Genomic DNA, 24,818 nt, shown 5'->3' with positions numbered 1-24,818 from the left:
ACCACCAGTGCAGGAAACCTGACACGGGGGAAGGATTGAGGGGTTTTCATCGCCTGCCACAGCTGCACAAAACCGGGGGCAACGCAGAGCTATTTCCCCTCACAAAGAAAAGCAAAGCATCTCCTTCTACTAGCAGCTGCGGGGTGGTTTCAGGTGCATCGGGAGGAGAAAGGGGAGCTTCTCTTCCCAAGGCATCAGCTCCGTGCCCTGGACGCTCAAGGTACTGCCAATAACTCCACCGTAACCACCGTAACCCCTCACTACACATTACAGGCACTCAGCCCATCTCCTTTGCAAAACTGAGGCTCACCTTTAACCATTCCTGTTCCTAATAAGATGGAGAGAGTGTTACATATACAGATTTGGTTACAGAAGTGACTGCTAACTACATCTACTTATTTTAGTGTTACCAACTTAAGTGGCTAGAAAAGCAATGCTGGCGAAACACTACTGCTCTTCTCTCAGCCAGTCAACAGAATCGGCACAGTAGGACCCAAAGTCATGAAGAGAACTAAATACAACAGTTCAACAGTTATTGGACTTCACCTACTTGGATAGTCTTTCCTACGCTGCAAGAAAGGGGTGGTGTTCTGCTCCAGGGAGAAGGAAAAAAAAATCCTTGCATTCGGTGCCCTATAATTTGACCGAAGTGTCCTGGCAATCCTCAACTGAAAGCAACACAGAACACGCACAGCTTTACTCCAGCCAAAGGTGAGAGAAGTGCTGTTTCTCATCGCCTCATCTCTTGACTGCATAAACATTTCAGTTATCAAAAGAATATTTGGGGGGAGGTTAGAAAAGCCTCAGGACACAGGTGTCACTGCTGCGCTCCGTGCCCAGCAGCATCGCTGGACCTGACATTTCAGTATTTCTGAGGTGACACCATTTTAAATAAAAAAACTTTTGCCTCCTTTTCTCAACATTTATAAGATAACCAACTTTGGCATTTTACATCATTACAACCACCATACATAGGTGGCTTTTTATTTTTTTTTTCCTTTTATATATATATATTTAACTCCCCCACGTCTCCCGCACATCTTTGGTTGCACATGAACTTGGGAAATTCGGAAGCTTCGTGCCACTGATTAGAGGTCTCCGCACTCAAACTATCTGCAAGTGGATGTGGAAATCTAACACCTCACTACCTGAAGAAAAATTTAAAAATTATAAAAATGACTTTGTTTCACAGGCAAACTAACCTTGTCTACTACACAATAACTCTTCTGACCAGCTTTCGAGATAGTCCAATTGACACCAAGACTGCAAACTACTGAAAGTTCCCTGAAGCAGGAACAAACACATGCTTTGTTATGGAAAAAGCGGTATAAAATAGTTTCTGGAAACAGCCATGGCATGCTGAGAACGATATCAATGGAATCATTCCGACTCTACACTATTCAGTACTGATCCATTAAGCTCCTTCCTTGCCCTCCCCACCCCAACCCTTCCATGCTTCAATAACCAATAACAAATTCACCTGGAAGTAGACTCAGAGAAAACAGAGTTCCTGCGCTCCTGTCCAGTAGTCAAACTTCGATAAATATATGAGTGAATTACAGGATCTACTGTTAGGTTTTTTTCCAGGAATACAAAACGCAAGCACCGTAGAGCATACTGGCCTTGAAATTACATTACACTACATTTCCCTGATGATCTCCACAGCTTAAAAATGCTTTTGGGGCCACACTGAAGTCTAAAACTAACTTGCAATAGTAAGAACATTAAACATGAATAAAACTTTTAATTATGAATGCATGATGAGCATGAACACCCACATAACATCAGAGCTGAGACTATTCCAGGAAAAAAAAAAAAAAAATCTGAATGGTGCCCTGATTGGACCCAATACCCGTTAAACCACCCAGTGGATGAGGACATCAAATGTAGTGTCTCTGCTGCTCAAGATCCCCTCCGCAGCACTAATGAGCTTTTGCAGAAGCCCCACCAAGAGAGAAGAAGAGGAGGCAATGCAACGTGAGCTGCTTGTAGGCAGCACTGGCTCTTGAGATCCGATCAAGAAAATTCTGCACAGACCCAAAGCAGCGAACGCTGGCAGCGGTGTGACTGCACAGCTTTCCCTGCAGCGAGATCTGCATGTGTACAGATGTTAATTGCTTAGAACTGCACAATAAATTAGCATTTTTGTCCAGGAAACGTTTTGCTGGATACAGGCATTGCACTGTAGAAACTGTTATCGGGTCCCATCTGGAAATTAAAAAGTTTCCCATCTCTGTAAAACTCAAGCTGCGTGTGTCCCTTTAGGGAAAACCTGCACCTGGACACTGGAATTAGGTGGTCAAATGCCAGGCAGAAAAAGCAAACGTTTAACAATGCAAACTGAAGTGAAATGAGTGGTTCCTTCTACAGCACTAAACTATCAGAAGTCGGTCGTGGTTTTCATCAGCAAAGTTTTTACAGAAACTTTTTGTCTTAACACTGGACATCTGACTGAACTATTGGTAATTTAAGAAAAAAAAAACACAAAAATTAATACTCTCAGTTAAAAAAAAAAATACTCTCATGATTTGCCCGTATCAACTGCATCTGGTTTGCAGGGGGCTGAAAATATGGAATGTGCAAACCAGTAAGTAGAAAATACTATATATATGGGATTTGACATGACTAGAAGTCATTTTTTTTCCTTCCCCCTCCCCACCTCCTTCCCACATGATTCAAATTTTCTGGCGTAACTAACATTGCCAGCCATGAACGTGCCAAAAATGCCAGCGTCAATGACTTAAAGAAAAATCACCCTAAAAAGTAAACATTTTTCAGTATCACCTACATACTTCCAGAACCTAAGTCCCATTTAAAATAAACAGACTTAGGTGCACAGGTATCTATAGCTTCTGAAAAAATCAAGCAGAGGAGCATTTGCCAATTTGACCCAGAGACACTAGATCTGGCTACCACCACCCACAACAGGAAAGCTTTTTTTTTTTTTAAATCCGTCTCAGCTCTGGTTCCAGAATTTAAATGCAGATATACAAAACATATATTTTAATGCTTCTTAATCAGCAAGAAACTGCAAATACATCTTTTACTACAACTAGATAATATAATTTCAACTAAGGCTATACTGTAGCTTCTGAGTCTTCATCTGAACTCCTGCAGTTACTGCTTTTCCTGAAGCCTTTCCACGTGTAACCCATGAAGGTAGGGCTGATGGGCAGGAAGCTGAAACACCTGTACTTTTTAATAAAGTTCATGCCAAAAGGCAAATCATATGTTTCCATGCCATCCAGTGACTTGCTTCCTTTACCAACCCCTTTCTTCCATTTCCGTATTCCCCTTTCTTCAGGGCTACCTAGAAATCAAAGTAAAAGGAAAAAAAAATAAAAACATATACCTGAATATCTTTATGTGAACACACACATACATAGTAGAGGATAAGAGAAGAAATAAAACCCTAAGTCTCAGACACCACGTTTAGCAAAACACTGAAAAGATCATCTAGAGTCCTCAAAGAGGCAGGAATAGGGGAAAAAAATGTTTATTGGAAATGGCTATTATCAGTTTTATTTTGTAACTGGTTGTCAAGGTAAGTTTTTCCTCTTGAATGGAAGCAGGTTTGGGTCTTAAACGTATTTTTACTCTGTCTTCTGAAGAAGACTATTCTGGTTTGGTTTTTAGCAGCTATTTTATAAGTTTAACATGGTGGAGACCTTAATCTGAACAGATTCAACGCATTCTCAAAGAAACTGAGGTACACAGGTATTAAACAGTTTGCTCTAGGTCTAAAAGTCAACAAGAAAAGCAGTAATCTGTTCCTCATCTCCTGCATCCATGAAGCGCTGTGCTTCATGCAGAAAGGCAGTTTATTATTTCAGATAAAATGACAAGTTTACATGCTGACCTGGAATGGTATTATCCAAAATAAACGCGACGCAGCCACCGACAAACATGGCTGTAGTGAGAAGAACGTTTAATACTTGATCAATGCCTGCTATTCCTAGAATAGGAAAAAAAAAAATATTTAGAATTTGAATTTATATCATAAATATATACGCATCCTACTGATTTACACACAGGTCATCCAGGAAAACTTGCTGAGTACACGGAGGAATTTGCTCTGACAGGACTCTTAAAACCATGTGGGAATAGATGCAGAAGAACTTTCACCTGATGTAGCCCACGATGGGGACCCAGTCTTTCCCAAAACTTCATGAGCTTTCAGTTACTTATAAAAATGTAATGAAATGCCATTTTTGTTTCTGCTGCAGATACAACTGCTTAATTTAAACTAAATAGAAAACTACAACATGGAAAAGGAGCAATGATCATAATGTAAAATCATGTGGACTGAAACAATTCTTTTTATAAACCTTTACTTTTTAAAAGGTTTTTAAATCAGGTTTATAGCACCAGTTCATGGAAGAACACTGTATATTAGCATATCATCACCTAAGTCTGCTTGAATGATTTTCTGAACAACTTAAAGTAGGCTAGATATGTTCTCAAACCTGGTTCTGAAGCAATACATGTAAAAAGTTAGTATTTTCTTTAATAAAACCCCAACAAATGAAACCAAACAAGTATTCCCGTAAAGGGTCTTCCTTTGATGCCGTACCCTGCCATGACAACTATTGAGAAGGTAGCATTAAAACAGAAAACCTTCTCCATGAATTCACCAAAAACTGTAATTGGGCTAGCAGTCTGAAACTGAGTTCATTAAAATTCAGGTTCAGAATGCATGTTTGCAGTGACAAAAAAATTTGAGAACCACAAACAAATTCCTAGCTTCCAAGCTCTACCTTGGTACTCCCCCTTATTCTTTTAACATCATTTACAACTCTGATTCACCCTTTTATTTAGTCCTTTTAGTCTTCCAGTCCAACTTGCAACCGCCTCCTTCCATTGCTCTACAATCATACCCAGAGAAAGCTGGACAACTTCAAATGTATCCCACTGAAACATTCAGTTCAGGTCTCAACATTTCAATTAATTCTCTGAACACACCTGCCTTCTTATTTATAGCTTTTACTATCTCCATAATGCTTTCTCTCTTTATTTACCCTTTACTCTGTACTTGTATGTATACATATGAGTACAAGGTAAAAGTACACTTCATGTAAATGAGCAGAGACACATACCTGTGACCAGTGGGTTTTGTTTGAGATAGCTTGGGAGGACAAGTCCAAAGAAAATGGAAAATCCGAGTACAAACAGGTTACGAGAAGAATTTAAATCTATGAACTGGAGGTTAGACAGACCCACGGCTGTAATCATCCCTAAATAAAAATAAAACACGTCTCAGCTTTTATATAGTCTTTTTCTTCAAAAAAAGATAGCAACATACATGTAAACACAGCACCAGAGTAAAAAGATATAGCCACACAGTGCACAGAGGAGCAGAAAAACATACGTTACCAAAGAGAGTGCAGAAGAGGGCACCGAGGACGGGGTCGGGCAGTGATGCAAAGAGAGCACTGAACTTGCCAACCATCCCAAGCAAGAGCATGAAGGCTGCCCCGTACTGAATAACCCTGCGACTTCCAACCTGCAGGAGAACAAAAAGGAAAGGACACTGGAAAAACCCACACTTAGTCCAACTTCACATTTTATTGTTTTCTTTTGCATTTAAAACTTCTTTTCAAGCTTCCATGCATATTTTTTTGTGGGTTAAAACGGAGGCTGGAAAGCCTTTACAAATGTCTTGGAGGGCTCAGCTGTAACATGGCTGCACTCCAGAATTCTAACATAACTTTGTTTGATTTTGTTTTGTTAACATTAGGCCATCTTTAAAACCATCTGTAACTGCTAGAGCCACAATAACCATGACATGTGGTGCCCTCCCATCTACAGTAAACAAACAGAACATAAATAGGAGAGATGGCAAACAGATCAATTGTAATGCAAATGGAAAACAAATTTTTAAATCCATGTGCTGCTGCCCTTTTACACAAGAATATATGTATTACCTACCTACCACACAGTTCACTTGAAGGAGATGCAGGCTTTCTAGACAGAGATATATCAACTGATTTTATAACATCTCTCTTTGAGAACAGAACTGAATTCACTTCATATGCAAATCACGGCTGTGCTAACACTGTGAAACCCAAGTGCCTGCACTTCCTTCCCGTTTTTAATTTAAGCATTCAAACTTTGGGCAGTACTTCTCTGGCATTATGCTGTAGTGGGAGTTGATAAACCTGAATGGTCGATACTTTAGTAAGTGTTATACTTGCATAAGAGGCGCATCAGGGACAAAAAAACACCCCAACTTTTACACTGGTAAGTTGGTTTCTAGCAAAGCCCTTTGTAGGTCTTCTGTTCCAGAGTATTAAGCTTCAAAGAGAAGTGGATATTAATTTGTTAATCATTGCAATGATTAACATAATCATTGTTGTAATCATGATTGTGACTGAGCTAAATGAGTGAAATAGGGGGAAAAAAAAGATATAGTAGGCATGTTTAGGGTAAAAGTACTTATTTCCCCCATATTCTTCCCTGCTTAACTTTCAGGTGAGAGGTATTCACCTAAAAAAAGAAGCTACACCAGTAAATTGGGGTGTTCACTAGAATAACAACAGGCGTTAGCTTGCACCTTTCTCTACTTTTTATAAAGAAATTTGTTTCCTTAGGTCCACCAGTATTTTTCTCTAAAATTATCTTCCTGCATGAAATAGGCAGATTCTTTAAAAAATCTGCACAACAGCAACATTCATTTATTCAAATGCTTAATCAGTACAAGACAAACAAATGAAGCTCCTTTCGAAAGCCTCCTGGTCAGCATTTAGCTCAAACTATGTATTTATTGCCAAGCACCCATACACACGCTTTATGTGAGCACATGATATGGTACCCAGTACCTTACTGGAGCATCCATTTCATCAACTTTATGACATAAGATGGTTCTACTTTTGCCCCAATGAATCAGATTTAATTGATTCTTCTCTCATCAAATAGAACTTGCTCAAAGACTTTGCAGTATTTACATCCAGTTGAAGCCTCAAATTTAAATTCTAAGTGTAATTATATACTGATTTCAAGGGAGGGAAATGCCTTTTCAAGTGTTGCACTAGTATAACAGGATCACCAGGACTATGCAGTCTTTACTGACGAGCACTGAAGATTTTACCTCTCCAATAAACAGCAGAGTATCTACATGCCAAAAATCTATTTTGATATAAATTGAAGTTGAAAAACTATTAGGTTTTTAGAAATGAGCATGCAGACAGGAAAACAAGACAAACCACTGGAGCACAGCCATCCAGCTGTGCCATTCTGGATAAGGCGTATTCACTCTTCCACCATGTGCTCTGAACAGACCTAACTGTAGTTAACTCTGTTTTCTCTAACAGCTGCCAATTTAACATTCATTTTTCACTGCTCCAAAGCAAAATGTACACTTATTTCTGTGGACTATTAATAAAAAAGTGCTGTTAATTCATATGAACTCCTATGAAGTAACAACAGAAAGAGAGCACAACAGAATAAACCCTTCTTTAAGGATTTTTCTAACCAAAATTTCTTTTAGGAAATTTCCATCAGTGACTGAATGGAAGACTTATACAGACAGCAGATGGTGCTATTAGTATTTATATTCTACACTAAACCAGAAAAGAATCATCCTTTGTGCAGAAAAAAAAAAATGGCTGAAGATAAATTCATCATCCATTTATTGGATTAAGGCAGAGAGGGATGAGTTATTTTAAGTGGAGAGCATACATTTTCTATCTTGTACACATGAAGTAGATTTATAGCTTCCAAGCGAAATACACAAGATGTACGTATTTACAATGTAAATTACTCTGACAGATTTCTTAACAAGGTTAAATTAACAATATCAAGCAAATCTATCTGCAGTCCAAGGTCTCCCAGTTCAGCAAGGCATCAAGCACACATCCAGTTCAGCATGTGAACAAAGGAATTCCTCAAGTGTTTATATATTTTGCTGAGTGACACCCCAAAAAATATGTAATCCCTTAAACATGCTCAGTGGCCTAAAAACCTATAGCAGAAACAAATACTTAGGGTACATTTAACTTTGAAGTTATCTTGATTGCAACTCCTTATCTAGCTGTGTCAGTCCTAGTACATACGTAGATTAGACCCAAGGACATCAAGTTGCACTTCATTGTGTCTTCAAGTGGGACATTAAAAATAGTCAGTTCTCTAGCGATGCTTTCAGAGCCAAAACATCCAAAGGAGTATCAATTTCTATACAGTCTACAGTGTTTATTCCTCAAAACGCCCTAGAGGCCTGAATGCTTTTTTTGGTTTTCAAAGGGACAGCTTATTTAAGCATCATCCACTTTATGTAGGTTTTCTAATTGCCAAATAAAAATAAGATTTTTGAGGTCCTTATCTAGATGTGTTTCTATTAGATAATGGCTGGTACAGACAAGTTAGGTAAATTCAGAATGCTGTGTAAAGTTTGTCTGCATGAAGTACTATAGTAGTATGGCTTCTTGGAAAAGGATTATGCTATGAAACATAAAAATGGCATAAGCCATCCACCAGAGGAGATGAAATGAAATACTCAAATCACTGAGTGATCAAGGGAAAGCACATACCTTTGTGATGCCCAAGACACCAATGTTAGGACTGGAAGAAGTGGATCCATTCCCCGTTCCAAATACTCCATCCAGAACACAGGAGAGACCCTCAATAAAAATCCCTCTGTAAATCACAAACAGAGAAAGAAAAAAAACCAAAAAAAAAGTCAAACTCGTATTAGCGTAGACTCGCCTGAGATGGTGCTTTATGTCTGCATGCTATGGGGGGGCCTGTTAAGGCATCAGTCCCACGTGAATTATTATAATTCATGTTTCAAGCTCTAACACACCTGGAAAAACAACTTGAGTTCTTTTTTTGATGTCTTAGATACCCATATTCTCAAACTGAGGGAATTACAAACTAATTCAAGTCAAAGTTAGAGCTACTCTTTCATTTCTAAAACTGCATTTCAGGCGATTTTGACAAACTATCCCAATTCCAGAATGGATTTAGACTTCTGTCCTGACGGAAACTGTACTATTAACTTCCACAGACTCCAGCAGGAATAGGACTAGGTTTCCAATGCTACATTTGCAACAAAATAATTCAACATGACAGCTGCATCTTAAATTTCAGATCCTTGGCCCTTGTGTTTGACCAAATTGTAGCATTTAACCTCACAGCACATTCCTGTCTTATCCCAAGGAAAAAAAAAAAAAATTTTAAAAAAAAGTAGCTTAAGGCACTGAAAAATATTTATTTTTTTGACATACCTGTTAATTGCATGGATGGGTGGAGGAGGAGCACAAGACAACCTGGCACAGGCATAGTAATCTCCTATTGATTCAATAATGCTAGCAACAACTGCACTAAGCATTCCTATTACTCCAGCGGCTGAAATTGTTGGCAGTCCCCACTGAACTGTGAAGAAAAGAAAACTGAAATCTCTCGTGCCACAGAAAACAATTGAGATATCAAAACATACAGCAATTTCATAGAATCATAGGATCACTGAGGTTGGAAAGGACCTTTAAGATCATCAAGTCCAGCTGTTAACCCAGCCCTGCCAAGCCCCCCACTAAACCACATCCCTTAGTGCCACATCTACAAGTCTTGCAAATACCTCCAGGGATGGCGACTCAACCACCTCCCCGGGCAGCCTGTTCCAGGGCCTGACAACCCTTTCGGTGAAGAAATGTTTCCTAATATTCAACCTAAACCTCCCCTGGCACAACCTGAGGCCATTTCCTGTGGTCCTATCACTTGTTACTTGGGAAAAGACCGACCCTGACCCTCTCTGCCCCCTCCTGGCAGGGAGTTGCAGAGGGCCAGGAGGTCTCCCCTCAGCCTCCTCTTCTCCAGACTGAACCCCCCAGTTCCCCCAGCCGCTCCCCAGCAGACCTGTGCTCCAGACCCTGCCCCAGCTCCGTTGCCCTTCTCTGGACACACTCCAGCACCTCAACATATTTCTTGTAGTGAGAGGCCCAAAACTGAACCCAGTATTTGAGGTGCGGCCTCACCAGTGCTGAGTACAGGTGGATGATCCCGTCCCTAGTCCTGCCACGCTATTTATTCATCTTTAATGGAATCAACAAACTCTCTTCACAGTAACAAAGTCTGGCAAGTTCCAATAGATGAAAGGAGCAAAGGAAAAACCGTCTAACCAACTGCTTTGATCATGCTTGGAAAAAACCCAAAAAACCCTAAACCCCACCAAAAAACTCCTGTTCAGAAGGAAGGAATTTGAACTACTGCTTGTGAAAAAACAATTCTGATCAGCGAGGCGAATGCTACTTAATTATTATTGCTCTAAAAACTCAGTCTTTGGTTACAAGTTTAGTCTACCAAAGAGAATGGCCAACAACCAGCTATGATCACTGCACAAACACCTCCCAATTGAAAATTTTTGTAGAAGAGAAAATAAGATTAATTTAAGCCTGTAGAAAAGCTTGGCAGGTTTTCCACAGCAATTGCCTTGATGCTTTTATCTCTTTGAAATAGATGAGCCTCTCGCAACAAAAGGAACTTTAAGTCACACAAATGTGAGTGAACAAGGCTTCACAAATAAGAAAGGTCTAATCAAAGTGGAGAAGTTTTCCTCCTTTCCCAAAAGCTTCTATTATACATCTTGCAAGTACTGCTTTAGAAGTGGTTTCTTTTAAGAACTACTCAGAACCAAAGCATATGGAAAACCACAACGAAGCTGCCTCATTACAACGTAGTGGTATTCCTAACAATTTCTATTATTCTATTCTAGCAGAATACTATTCTATTATTACCTCATTAATTTCTGAGCAGCACAAGGGTGAACCAGTTGTGCAACTCTACCTCATGCCATAAGAAACAGCCTCGAACAGCTCTGAATGTAGAGCTGACAAGCAAAATACAAACATCTGAGATGTCGTGTAAAGCGTTTCGTGTTCTCTTGTAAATACTTTCTCATCCTTTGATAAGCACTGACTGGCATTCTTTGACTTGCCCATCGGATGGATTCTAATACTGTTTCTGCAAGCCAGGACATTTTTGTGTAGTTGTTATATTGTGGTAAGTCAAGAACAAGTGTGTTTGGGGCAGGGAAGGGCATTATGCTACTGATACTTTCAAGAATCAATGACTTCAGTAGCTCTACAGAAACTGTAATAACTCATCCTTACTACTGTGTAACAGTAACAGCTGCTGACCACAGTATCAACCGAATAGATGAACCATCCCCTGACAGTTTGTGTTTTATATACAGTTACACTACGTTATCTGAAGTCAAGAGTTACCTAGATAAACCCTGCAACTGTCTACTACAAATTCAAGTTTCAAAGAATTGCTCTTCCTTGGGTGAGACATTAAGGTACCATATGAAGGAGGAAAAAAAAAAAAGACCATCCTCCCCACCTACGATGTCTTCGGGTCAGTGCACGTTGAAGTGCATCAGCATATAGTACTAAAAGAAAAATAGCGATGCTTCTGAAAACAACAGAAATGATACTCACAGGTATATTATTAGAAAAACAGCCCTTAAAACCAGACATACTTACAAGGATAAGGAACCTTGAACCACGGAGCTACCAGCAGCACTCCTCGCCGGGCATCCGTGCGAGCATAGAAGCCATACTTCGAACTGTCAGGGGGAAAGACGTCTGTCACAGTGAAGATGAAGCAAAGCAACCACGACACCAAAATAGCTAAAATAATCTGTGAAAGGGGAGGAAAAAAGCCATTTAAAAGAAACTATCATCGGCAATATTCATCAACAGCAAACAGTTCCTGCACAGAATATCTATTACACACATACCTGAGTGTGATCTTAAGTGAAATTTTAAGTCTGAACAAGCAGTAAATCCTGTAATAGATCTGTTAGGTGCTTCCTTCTGGCCCCTAATGAAGGTGCTATTACAAAAGCTTTAGAATTAGAGCAAGCCTCTTCTCTCCCCTAACAAATGGGAAAGTCTCCAAATGGGCACTTAAACAAATGAGTGAATTAGTCTCAACTCTACCAAAGAAATAAAAAGAAGTCTTTCATATGGGGGAACGGAGTACTGCTTACATAAAACCAGAAGATAATGATCTCGCCACCCCTTTTTGGAGGGCTCAGTTTAGGCTTTCACTGCATGCATAAACACATCTTCTCTACCCCCTTCCCTCCCCTCCATGATCTTCATCATCACTCCAATGAGTCTTCATCTGACAGATACCAGAACGGGATCTGGCAAGAATACAGTATGACACTATTTCCTGTGGCAAATGAACCATTTAGTTAAGTTTTCCATAAATCCATTTAAGCTTTTATCTCACCTTTGTGATCTGTTGTATTAGTAAGAAAAATCAAAACCAAGAAAAAAAACCCAAACCACAAATTGGGTGGGTTTTTTGGCTAACTGAAGAACTAGTTCAACTACTTACAGGGAACATCTTGAAAAGCTGCAGCCTGTATGCTGTCCATCCTTTCTTGGATTTGTAAATGGGTAAGGGAAATTTGACATTTCTGGCATATTGAGAAAACAGCAATACTAGGAAAATAGTCCTGAGAAAAAAGGAGGAGGGTGAGACAAGAGAGACATGTTATTAGCACCAATATGTTAAAAATCCTTCTCAGCACAAACCTGTTCAAGCTTTTCAGACACAAAATATGAATGTACATTTTAAATTTAGCGCAAGGCATTTTAAATAAATTATTATTCCACGAAAGCTAAACCAACACAATTTGTATTCAAAAGTGCTGCAAAAATAGCCAGCAGCAAACAGGTAAATGAAACCAAGAAAATGAATGAGACTAAAGAAAGCTCTTCAGAGCTAAGCAGCCATTAGCAGAGAGCTACGCTGCACTGCTTGCTTCTTTTTGACTCAAACTATCTGCGTGTCCAGGTCTGCTCTGCACACGAAGCACAAAGGCTGCTGCTAGCAAATGGGAAGAAACAGGAAAACTGGAGGCCAGCATACAATGATTTTTACATTTCAAAATCTGCATAAAACTCCAAAGCACTTGAAAGATTCCTGTCAAGGGAAATTCTTTCTTCAATTCTTAAGAATCCTCATTTTTGTTTTGCGTGTACATCTTTCACTAAACAGCTGTAAATCAAGCAGAATAGAGCCTGAAAAACCAAGATTCCATTCAACTGCAGTTCACCAGTAACCCAGTTTATTACAGTTTTGAGATGCCCCAGGCATTATGCATTCCCCCTCCCTGTCAAAACTGCTAAGCTTCTCTATACGTTAAAAATTAATTCAACTCTGCAGCTAAAATAAGTATCCACTGCAATGAAAAACAAAAAGGCAGGGCAGACTGCTCAATTCTGAAATAGCCAAAATCAGTTTTTCTATAAAAAGGCTAAACAAAGAGTCAAACTGTCTGAAGAGGCAAAGCTTTTCTGAAATTTGAGATTATGTTTTTATCAGCTGATTAAAAAAAGAGGCAGATTTTAAGCCTCCCTCCCTTTTCTGTTCAAGATCACTTTCAGTCTGTAAGAAACAACAGAGCTTTATTCTCCCTCAATCTCCAGGAACAAAGAGCTCTGCACAAGAAGGGTGTCATTTATAGCCTTTACCCCCGACTAGAGTTGAATGATAAAGGCACCTTTTCCTCACATTCAGGAAACATTCTGGCATCTCTCCCAAAGTCCATTATGGAAAGATGGGCTCCACTCCCTAACGGCAGCTATGCTGCCACGCTAGCCCTGAGGACAGGTGGCTTTGTACTTTGATTTATTTAGTACAGAGCTGTAAATAATGTAATAATATTATATTAGGGCAAATAATATTATATTGGCTACATGGCAGGGGGGCTTACTGCCATTCTGTAAAATATTAACAATCTTTAAATGCCCACAGAAACAGTTTTGCTCACAAGATATACAGGCAAAGACCAATTCAGGAATAATTTCTGTTTTTACAGATCACAATGTGACGTGTTTTATGGATTAAGTTATTTCAGTTTGGCACCCGCAGAACAAGGGAGGTCAGAAAGCTGTTTGGGAAACTGAAAATCTTGTCAAATAGCAACTGCAGCTAATAGAGGATAATAGCTCTTACACAGGTATTATTCTGCTGTGTTAGACAGCAATACAGTATTTTTATCTCATCAGAACAGTCAAGACAATTTCAAATGCCACATCTCATAGAGATCAAGTTACTTTTGAGTGGTTCTAGATGGCTATGGAGTTATTTTCAACAATCTAGTGCACATTCTTGCATGGCAGAAGCCAGAAATACTTATTGACTGGGTAATATTTAAATCCTGTTCCTAAATTGATTTATTTTTTTCCATCTGCAAAATGTCAACTTTAATTACACGTTTCCACGTCCAATTCACCAAAGGTCTGCTTGATTGATTTAACATTAGTCCCAACTTGCACTGAATTTGTTTTACAGGAAAATAAAACGTTCCTTTGGGTCAGCTGCTTAACATAATAGAATTACAAAAATATTCATGATGCTAACATTCAAGATAAAAGAGAATTAAAGAGCCCTTTTAATCATAAGCTGCACTTACAGAATACTTTACATGTTCAAAGTACTGTGCAAACAGATTAGTCAGATCAGAATCTGATCTCATCAAGTCATTCCTTCCGCTTCCAGAGCCAGCACAGAGCTGGTCGCTATACACTGAATATAGCAACTGCTTCAGCCAATTTTGTTCTCCCTAAAATGTGGTTTCCATCCTTATTTGGCTGGTTATCTCCAGCATCTCACAAGAAGCTTTTGTCTTCATTTATTTTTTCTTAGTTATTCCCTTTCAGACCACTAATCTCAACTCTTTAATTTCCCTGGCATTTATACCTAACACAAGCACACACATCATGTCCTGAAATTCACTCTAAAAGTCTTTTTGTTTACTAAAGAGAAATCCGTCTGCTTATGTCTCATCAGCCAATGGCATTCATGAAAACACACACACTCTCTGTTGTCATACAAATGTCTCTTGGCTATAGGTAAGCAAACCAGTAATAATGACAAACGGACCACTACTACCAATGGTGTTTGCTCACTGTTGCAGCATAAGAAACATACACAAGAGCATCATAAAAATAGAAATACAAGTTGTTCCCTGATTTCTCTGGTGTTTTATTAAATCATCTTTTCTATAGCACTGAATTAGACACAGCCAGTGTGGCTCCCAGATCAACTATTGTTTTATAAAATTCTCTGTTCTCCACACCTCACTTTCAGCCATTGTCCTTTCCTGCCTCCTCAAGTCGCTGCTGTCCTTACTCCCAAACTGCCAGCTGACCCAAGCCAGCCCCACTCCCATTCCTGCAGGCAGTATTTCTCCATGCTGGGAGCACTGCGTTGCCACCTTTGGCAGCTGAGCAGACTCTGGCTTTTCCCAAAATTCCTGCGTGTTGACTTACCAACCAGGACGCCCTGGCCTAAGCCAAGAACACCCAGGAGTACTTACAACATGGCGATACCCCAGTGTTTGCCTGCTCTTTCCCCAGCAGCTTGGAAACCGGAGAGGCCGATGAGGGCAACAGTTGGCGTGATGGTCAGAGGTCCAATGTATCGCAGCAGGGCACCGGGAAGGCCAAGCAAACCAATCACCACTTCTATCAAGGAGGACATGATAATAGCACCTTGGATCTGAACACACAAGAACGGGAAAGAGACGGTTCAGTCAAATCTGACAAGCAAACTCAAACCGTTTCTTTTTCTGCTCTGGATTACAAACTGCAGTTAAAAGAATTCAGTGACACAGAAGAACTCAGCAAATTTTTCGTCATAAAACAGCTCATTATGTTTAAGTGACTTATTGCTTAAGCATAACACTTATGGTTTTCTCCACAAAACTATTACACAACAGACCAGTGGGCCAGTCTGGTAGTTGTGTGGATAGCACATCACACTGTCAGACAGGAGACCTGGGTTCCAGGCTAACCTTTAAGCTCTCAGATCGAACCGGCAAGGGTTGGTGGCGCCACGGAGGTGATGCTCCTAGCTCCTAGGGGCAGAGTGTGTGCTGCATTGTTCACAAGTGCTCCTTAGAAGCTGGTATAGAGCAGCGTTGTGGTCTCAGGAGACTGTCAGCCCTCTTGGCTGCAGGGCTCTTGGCAGGATGTAGCTATGGTTTGAACATGGGGAAGAGAGAGGGGTTGTTTTTAATTAAGAAAAAGTTTGCAGCCCAAAGCAACGGGATGGGAGATAAATTCCATGACACACGCTTTAATTTGGACTACGCTATCTACCACTCTAGTGTGATGCCTGGGCACAACCCTCATCCTGGGCTCTGCAGAGCATGAGGAAGTTCAGACTGCAGTGCTGCGAGTGGAGAAGGAGTTTGACAGATTTCAGTAAGTCTCTTGGGAGAATCAACATCTTATTAGAGTAGTCTCCAACTTAAAGACACCTAGGGCTGAACACATTTGCTAACTGCATATTACCTTCCATGGGACAGCCTACTGAAGAGAGCGACAGCAGGCAAGTGGTCTGGTAGCAGCTGGACTGCTACCAGTGAGCACAAATCACAAAGTGTTACAAGAAGAGTATTCGTCTCGCTTGTGCATTTTACTGAGCATCTCTGGAATGTGGTAACTAACTCCTTGTATTTGCTGTCCAGCCATGAACAAGTTGAAAAGATGAAGACTTCCATGAAATGTGTAAAGGGATATATTCAAATGAAATCACAGTGAAAGAAGAAAGGAGCAACTTAAAGATGAAAACACATAGTTTGGTAAGAAACTCAACCGGAATCGGACAGATCAACAGCTAAAGGCTACTCCTACATTACCTCTCGTATTCTGGGATACCAGATGTGCTCAGTGTGAAGCAGTTCTGTTGTTCCGTTTGTAACTGTTATATCTTACAAAAAGAAGAAAAAACACAGGTATTTATTCCTCAGCCACTTTAATACAAAATAAATCTCTCCTTAGGCTGCGTCTGACAAATCAGCCTTGATTTACACAGAATAAAAGTTCTGCAATGCTACAAATCAAGTAATAACATGCTTACATTCCCCAAGAGCTAACCACTAATTTTACCCACTGTACTGAAGTGGAAAAAAATCATAACTTTCAGAAAGGTCAATTAGGGATTCTTTCCCCACTCCAATAAATGGATGAATGGAGATTACTCAACTGCACACTAGGAATCAAGTACTCCAACGTTTGTTGTTCACCAATTTAGGTCACTCACTGAACTGACCCATGGTAACACCATCTGACACCTTTTGAAGGTTAAATGATTCAAGAGCAAAAGACAGCATGGGCTCTTTCTGAAAAGCCAAAGTAGTGGAAAAATTGCTTTGCCATCAGAGGTTATCAGACAGTATTTTCTTTCAACAAGGTGTGTATTAGGATGCTGGCACATTTTGGTGCATGGAAATTCCATCCAGCACTACACTAAAGCACACCACAGTTTGCCTTTACCTCTTGGGCACTAAATCCCACGTGCTGTTTCCCAGTAGCTAAGTCTGACTGCCCCAGGGAGAAAACATGAATGCTCAAAACTAAGTTTTCTATAGCAAAAACATCAGGAAAATTAATTAGATGGTTGTAAGCGAATCAAAACACATGTATAAATGCATAAATAATACAAATGATTAGACAGTCAAAAGACCCCTGGGAAGAACTTTAGTTAGAAGCAAGCAGCCTGCTTCTCTGCGCTGCTGTCTTGCCCTGCCCACAGCCCTGACTAACCACACCCCATTAAAAAGAAAACTGCCAGAGCTGATTCCACTTCAGGTTTCTAACCTAAGTTAAAGCAGAAGTCCCCCACCCAACTAGTTTTACTGCACATTTTCACTCTAAATAAAATTCAAAACCTTTCGGGATGATGAAGCTAGCAAAGTTAAAATGAACACCCAACTATTATCAAAGCTTGCTCTGCAAAACCTGTCAGGTATGAATTAAATAGGTAAAAATACTGGTCCTGAGGTGACCATTGCTCAAACTTACTACTACTCAATTTAAACGGACTTGATCAGACTCACTGCTTTCAAATACCAGAAAGGAACATTTCCAGAATCCTTCTGCCTTTCTCTACATTGTTAACAAAAGAAGTGGTTTATGCTACTGTTAAGATTTCTTTTGTCAACATTTTTTATATTAAAACCCCTCAGAAATAGAATTCCACAAGGGCATTGTTAGGAATCTTTCCAAGGCACAAAATTTTAACATTATAAAAGGACATAATTTTTCATATTCTCTGCTCATTACTTCCAGTTTCCATATCAAAAGGTTTGGCAGTTGCACCGTATGTGATCTGGGTCACCTGTCACTTAAACCCGAACAAGCATAACTGACAGTTACCTGTATTATTACATTTCCACTTCTCCAGGGAGAGTATTGCTCTAGCAGGTGCTAAGAATGCAAAAGCACTGGCTTGAAACAAGGGTAACCTGGTGGAAAGGGAAAGAAGTGTTACAGTACTGTGTCAGGATATCAATCGCAGTTAGGTAGTTACTCATCCTCAGAACCATCCTTTACTGCAGGGGGTTATTAAAACTGTGAAATATGAGAATTTCTGACTTAAAAAACAGCCACAGAAATACTAAGACTTCATAAACCAAAGACCCACAGAAGACACTACATGCACAAAGTTATTAATAATATTAAACATATCATTTATGTGATATTAATAAAAATATTAATAAATGCCTATAACAGATAATTACTGGGCACCAGCATGCAGACATTGATTCAAGGTTTTGACTCAGCAGCACAAGGACACAGATGCACGTTCTGATGTAAGTACCAGCCAGACTGCTGAACATGCAGCTTTTACCGTCCCGCCACATTAAAAAAGCTCTTTGATAGTGCAGTATGCAATCTGCATACTCAATACCTTCCCTCTGCATAACTTGAAGTACAGTCATTTATACATTCATCGTTAAGTGTACGTGTAAATAACTATTAGGTTGATAAGAGTTGATTAGATGTTCCAGGTGGCTACCAACAATAAATACAAACGCTTGCAAGAATTTCAAGATGACATTCTTAGCACTGGTGTTTACACTTCCCAAAAGGTTCAAGATCTAAAGAGCATCTCCCAGCACCTACTACATATTTATTGAATCAAGTGTAGCTTGCATAACATCACAAATATCCAGATGTTACTTAACTACAGAGAAGATGCACTTTGAACTATTCTATAATGTCAATAATGGATTGTATGTAGTAAGACTCCCTTTAATAGCAGACCTCAAACTAACACATGGAACATTTAATTTCTCATGTGGCTCTAGTTACTGCTCCGTGTTTATGGCTGCTTTACTGCCGCAATGAAGTGCCTCGATGCCAGTGCAAACACCAGTAAAGGAAAAAAAAAAACTGTAGCTGATTCAGATAAAGATCAGAAAAGGCACAAAGAAGGGGCGAAAATAAACAACGTGGGGAAAAAAAATCCTGTACAAGCTTAACACAAAAAAGATCAAACCAGAAGCATGTTATTAACAGACCAGAAGCATGTTACAAACAGTAGTTGTAAAGTTCACAGGCAGGAAGTCAGAACAGTTGAACTACCATTGGAAAGGAGTTTGGGTCATAAGCAATATAAAAAGCTGTCCCATCTACTGCAAACGTTGAAAATTGCATTAGAAAAAAAAACAAACTTCATAAAATACATGAGCCATCTGAGCACACCTGACTGGCACGCAGTTCCCTTCGAAGTTTCTTCAAGCAAAAATCAAAGCTTCATCTTTGGTGAAGAAACGGTTGGTAGCTACAAGTGAATGATTCACCTTATTTTTCAAGGTTCATTAGGCAAACTGAGCAAGCTGGTGCCCACGGCAAAATATGCAATACCTGTAACAAGCTGCTACTCCTCTATCCCACCTACACAGTACTCTGTCCCCCCTGTAATGATTTTGTAAATAGACATTGCAAACACATTCTCCAGTCATGAAGTCAGTTGTACTGAGACTTAGGTCCAGACTGTGAGCTTTGTATCACATACCGAATAATAAGATCTTAGTATGCCTACCTTTGCTATCTGCTCAGCCTTTATATGAGACAGTTAACCTGGAATATTTATCCAACAAGGCCAATAAGCTCAAAATAACGGGGTTTTTTCCTCAGCAGAAAAAGTTGGGGGGTTTTGGTGGGGTTGGTTTGTTCATTTGTTGTTTTAAAACCCAAACATATTACTCAAAACCAGCCAACCAAGATCAGTCTTTTCCTGAAGAGACAACTGCAGTCTGGAACATGACTTATGAAATACCCTTCACATTGCTAAGCCAGGCATTCATTACTAGCTGGGTAAAGTACCACCAGCTTACGACTGGGATATCATTTTAATTTCATATCTAAATTGTGAAGTTGCTCAATTTTGGCACCAGCCCTTGTGAAGACAGAGTTTTTTAGGCAGTTAAAGTCATCTGGAAATGTCTTCATTATCTTAACGCTTCACACAGATGTAAGAATGCTCACACAATGTAGCGATGGGCACAACAAACAACCTAAAATATTTAGGTATATTAAAGCTGTATTTGATTGTCTCAGTCATACTAATTACTCTGAATCCTTGCCAAATCTTTTGGCTTATTACATAATCTAATAAATAGCTTGAATTCCTAAAATTAGTATAGGTACCAAATTGACCACAACTCTGCTTCATAATTGAGCTAAATCCATCTTTAAGGATCTTTAAACCATGGAATTTGACCTTTTGAAACCGTAGCGGCTTTATTTGCTGAAATACTTTGCAGTTGACAGACTTGCCAAAAAAGACTTTAAAATCTCATTTAGAGAACGTCGCTGCTCTATCCCATTCCCACCCTTACATAAAACTGGAATCACATGTTAAATAGTTATAAAACCTTCAACCGCAGAAATTTTCTCCTTAAATACAAGTTCACTTCTTTTAAGACCCAAACAAAACTGCCTCTTCAGTATGTAAACATGTACTTCACCGTGCAAGTGGAAGCCACTGAAAAGGAAAAAACACCCACTACTATGGAGGGCAGAGGTGGGGTTATACAGAAGGAAAAGAACATTTCAATATGATGGGACCACAGTGGTTTCTGCAAGAGCCCAAAATCACTCTACAGTAAGTAATAAAGAACCCAAGATTAGTTAGGGAGAAAAACAAGAATATGACAAACTTTTTAGTTCTGTGAAGAGATACAAGATTCAGGAGAGGCATAAAAACTAAGCTTTTTCTGATAAATCTGAGGCAGAAGAAGAAAGCTGGTAGAAGTGCAGGAAACAAAGCTCCCCTTTGAGTTAATCTCCATCCACAACTCTGCATTTCTTATAAAATTGGAAGATTTTAAACTGCAGTAAATCCAGGGAGGAGACACTAAAGAGTAGAACAATAAAAGACTTCATCTTCCAGTTCCTGTCTAGGTCAGCAATCTGATTCCCTTTTAAAGCACAAATAGAAGATGGGGGGAAAAAACCCACATCGCTCCCATTAACAGAGAGGTTCAAAACACCAAAGGGCACAACTCTGCTCCTCTGCTTCCTTTAAAGATCGGGTACTTGAAAATGTACAATTACAGCTAAAGCAAGCTACCCTATGAGCGCAAAGAGCCAATCAGGCAGAAAATATTATTATTAACTGCAGGTAGTCTTGACTAAAAGAAAATACATTGGGGAAAGAAAATCTTCTCTTTCAACAATTTTCATTGTGTTGGTTTATCATGAGAATGAACTTTTCATACAAAACAGTGGAGCGATTTTATAAGTTAAGAAAGACATAGTAAAAAAATAAAGGGAAGGTTTTTTCCAAAGGACAAAAGACAAGAAAGCTAACTAAAATAGCAACTAAAGATTACATTGGAAAATCTGAAATATTTGGCAAATTTTTAGATGAAAAGCTGATCTACAAGTGATCTACCATAGGCTTGTCTTCTGCACCCTACTGAGATAACTTTTCCACCCAAAGATTCTGTTTCTTAGATAAATTTTTAAAAACATGGGGGGTGTTTCTCCATTTGCTGTTGGAATGCAAGATTTCAGCTCACATTGTTCTTAAATTGAACTAAATGACCCATGAATCATTCGAGTAACCATATGAGGACATACTCTTAAAATACGCACTTTTCTTCTGGTTTTACTTATCACTCTTGGTTTATTCAAGAAGATGCGGAAATAACTCTGCAGGTTTTAGCTATTCTCAGTTCTCACAGGCAGAGCCAACAGAAGTTTAAGTAAACATGTCAAACGTCTCTCTGCAGTGTTTACTGTAGAACATACATTTTTAAAAAAGATTTATCTTCATGTTAATGAAAGTTACAACATCCTGTTCTTACCAACACCAGATTTTTACAAGTATTTGCTAACACTTCAGTTGGTCTCTTGCATCCTCCCCTCCTAAGGAGAGCAGACCAAAGGAGAGGTACAGGCATCCTGCAAGGCCACACTAATGTAGGTATTTCTCCCCAACTCAAGGAAGGATCATTAAACGTGCACTCAGAGCAACTAACAGATAAAACCAAACTATTTGTTTGTATTGGAAGGCACCAGAGGCAGTCAGTTCAGAGAGTTACCCTCATCATTTTTCCCCGCCTTTTTTAACTGACAAGCACACAATCTGCTGTAGGACCAATCACAACAATCAGTATCATTCAAGAAACTAATAAAAATATCAAAATTAGTTCTTCTTTACCAAGGTGTATGACTTTTCCCTTTCCCCAAGAAACACTTCTTCCTTCTCTGTCCTCATGGATTTCCCTCCTCCTTCCCTCTCCCTGTCCCTGCTGTATTTTCTTGCTCTTGGAATGCCTTCTCTCATTTCAGACCCACCTCTTTTTGGGAGCAGCTTTCCAAAAGCTTTCCCTAACGGCCCTGTATTTGACCTGCTATCTTGTGTTTCATGTTCATCCTTTGAAAATGGGACTACCTACCTCTTGGATCTCAGACTGCACCCTGGAAAACCCAACAGATGTCTAGTCTTACCATCACCTCAACAACTAGATACAAGTCCCAAATCTCACCTGCACCCAAAAGTTGTTTGTAACAATGTAGTGATGCCCACGCAGAAGAAAATGGTCCCAATCAACTGGCTGGTAGCCCACTGGTCAAATCCAACACACATGGCATCAGCTAGCAAAAAGGGTACTGCTATAGTTCCACTGAAACATGTTAAGTAGTGCTGTGAAGAGAAAAATGGTTTCTTAATAATGCAGCCAATATTAATAAGTAAATAAATTTACGACCATCTTTTTTTTTTTTCCATTGGTTATTTTTTCTTTTGAATTATCCACAAAAGCTCTCACTTCCTGGTCCTAAGCACTTCTTCAAATATTTTCCCTCCATGTTGAGCTACCACTAGCCCGTTGCTAATGATCGTTGTTTCTGTAGGATAAGCTACGTATTTACGTAGCCACATGGCTACTGTTCTTGATGAGGAGGTATCTAGGTAACTGCGCTCAAAACAGCTTCTAACTTAGAAAAGCAGATAAATAACTCCATTCACTTTCAACCATGTGAAAAACCATTAGCTTACAAATGAACTTAAGAACACACACAAACTAGGCTGCAAATAAGCTCCCAAGCACCAGAAACTCGGTACTCATTAATTCTTTTTCAATCCAAATACATTAAGCAAACAAACAAACAATCACCATATTCAACAATGCAAGTAAAAATAGAAACCCTACAGAACTGCCAGTCCTTGAGGAAAGACAGAAATAAAAAGGATGCTTTGGAATGTATTTGTTTGGAGATCTCAACATACTTTACACATATTAACAAATTCTCAGCATTCCTGTGGGACAGATATTAACATTCAAGAAAGAAACGAGATGAAACAAGCTGTTCCGCTTCACAGAAGTGAGTGGCTGAGCTGATAGTAACATCCGGCTCAGCACTACAGTCCTACTCACTGAGGAAGCATATGCTCACACTACCAGGAGCACCGAATTTGCCTGCCCCACTTAGGAATGAGCCTACAGGTGCAGGATGATGCTATCAAGCTTGCAGAATTGAAATGACTATTGAAGCTGCTACTGTAGTCAAGATTTCAGGACTAAACCATTACCTCTCTCCATCTTTAATTTCAGAGGTCCTGATGTCACTTTCTGAAGCTTACCACTTAGCATTTCCTCACTTATTTGCTAACAGCAGCTTAGAAGACTAAATATTGAAGTGAATCTCACAAACGCATATGCCAGCAAACAATAATATACATCATTATCAACACAGTCATCTTTGTGATCAACTTCAGAAGAAACTATCTTAACACTTTCTTCAAACATGTGAGAGTGTGGGAGGAATAAAATTACCATGTACAGAAATGCAATGAACTACACAGAAAATGCTAAACAAGCTTTAAAAGTTACAAAGCAAAATATTATAGCTGTTTGGAAACATACCTGTAACCCCAAAAATATGCAGAGATACCAAGGAGGAACGTCTTCAATAGTGTAAATCATGTCAGTTCTCTGTGCATCTAAACTGCCGCTGCTGTCCAGTGTCTCTGCCAAGGAGCTCTATTTTGATAGGGAGGGTAGAAAGGTCGGGAGGATAAAAAAGGTGGGGGAGGACATGAACAACAACAGTAGGTTACTGTTACATATGAATAAATGGAATGTGAGCTATCAGCCAATTCTCAGATACTCCAAGGCTGGTATAGTACTCCCAAGAAATGCTGATATGTGGCATTTTTAAAGCCTTTTACCTCTGACAGTGAGCTCACAGAATGCCAGAATCCTCTGGGTTGGAAAAGCCCCTGAAGCTCCTCCAGCCCAACCATGACCCTCACCCTGACCGTTCCCAACTCCCCCAGATCCCTCAGCGCTGGCTCAGCCCGACTCTTCAACCCCCCCAGGGATCCCAGGGACTCCCCCCTGCCCTGGGCAGCCCATTCCAACGCCCAACAGCCCCTTCTGCACAGAAATCCTTCCTCAGAGCCAGCCTGACCCTGCCCTGGGCAGCTTGAGGCCATTCCCTCGGGGCCTGGCGCTGGGGCCTTGGCTCCAGAGACTCACCCCCCCTCTCTGCCCC

General features: G+C 39.8%; 1 protein-coding gene across 2 annotated transcripts in view; it reads right to left on the bottom strand.

Moving 5' to 3' along the window:
• SLC23A2 (solute carrier family 23 member 2) overlaps positions 1 to 24,818 on the bottom strand; it is a 55,254-nt gene continuing 30,436 nt past the window's right edge. For both annotated transcript variants that reach the window (XM_074928677.1, XM_074928678.1), the window contains exons 4-16: positions 24,188 to 24,304; positions 22,808 to 22,965; positions 18,180 to 18,268; positions 16,661 to 16,731; positions 15,335 to 15,516; positions 12,343 to 12,463; positions 11,478 to 11,634; positions 9,222 to 9,369; positions 8,526 to 8,631; positions 5,374 to 5,503; positions 5,097 to 5,234; positions 3,860 to 3,955; positions 1 to 3,310 (exon numbers count right to left, since the gene is read on the bottom strand). In XM_074928677.1, the coding sequence (XP_074784778.1) occupies positions 3,078 to 3,310; positions 3,860 to 3,955; positions 5,097 to 5,234; positions 5,374 to 5,503; positions 8,526 to 8,631; positions 9,222 to 9,369; positions 11,478 to 11,634; positions 12,343 to 12,463; positions 15,335 to 15,516; positions 16,661 to 16,731; positions 18,180 to 18,268; positions 22,808 to 22,965; positions 24,188 to 24,304 (1,746 nt within the window). In that variant the 3' untranslated portion in view covers positions 1 to 3,077. The remainder of the gene's footprint in view (positions 3,311 to 3,859; positions 3,956 to 5,096; positions 5,235 to 5,373; positions 5,504 to 8,525; positions 8,632 to 9,221; positions 9,370 to 11,477; positions 11,635 to 12,342; positions 12,464 to 15,334; positions 15,517 to 16,660; positions 16,732 to 18,179; positions 18,269 to 22,807; positions 22,966 to 24,187; positions 24,305 to 24,818) is intronic.

This window comes from Athene noctua, chromosome 28 (assembly GCF_965140245.1).
Source record: "Athene noctua chromosome 28, bAthNoc1.hap1.1, whole genome shotgun sequence".
Classification (NCBI taxonomy): Eukaryota; Metazoa; Chordata; class Aves; order Strigiformes; family Strigidae; genus Athene; species Athene noctua.
This window is presented reverse-complemented; position numbering and strand designations above follow the sequence as displayed.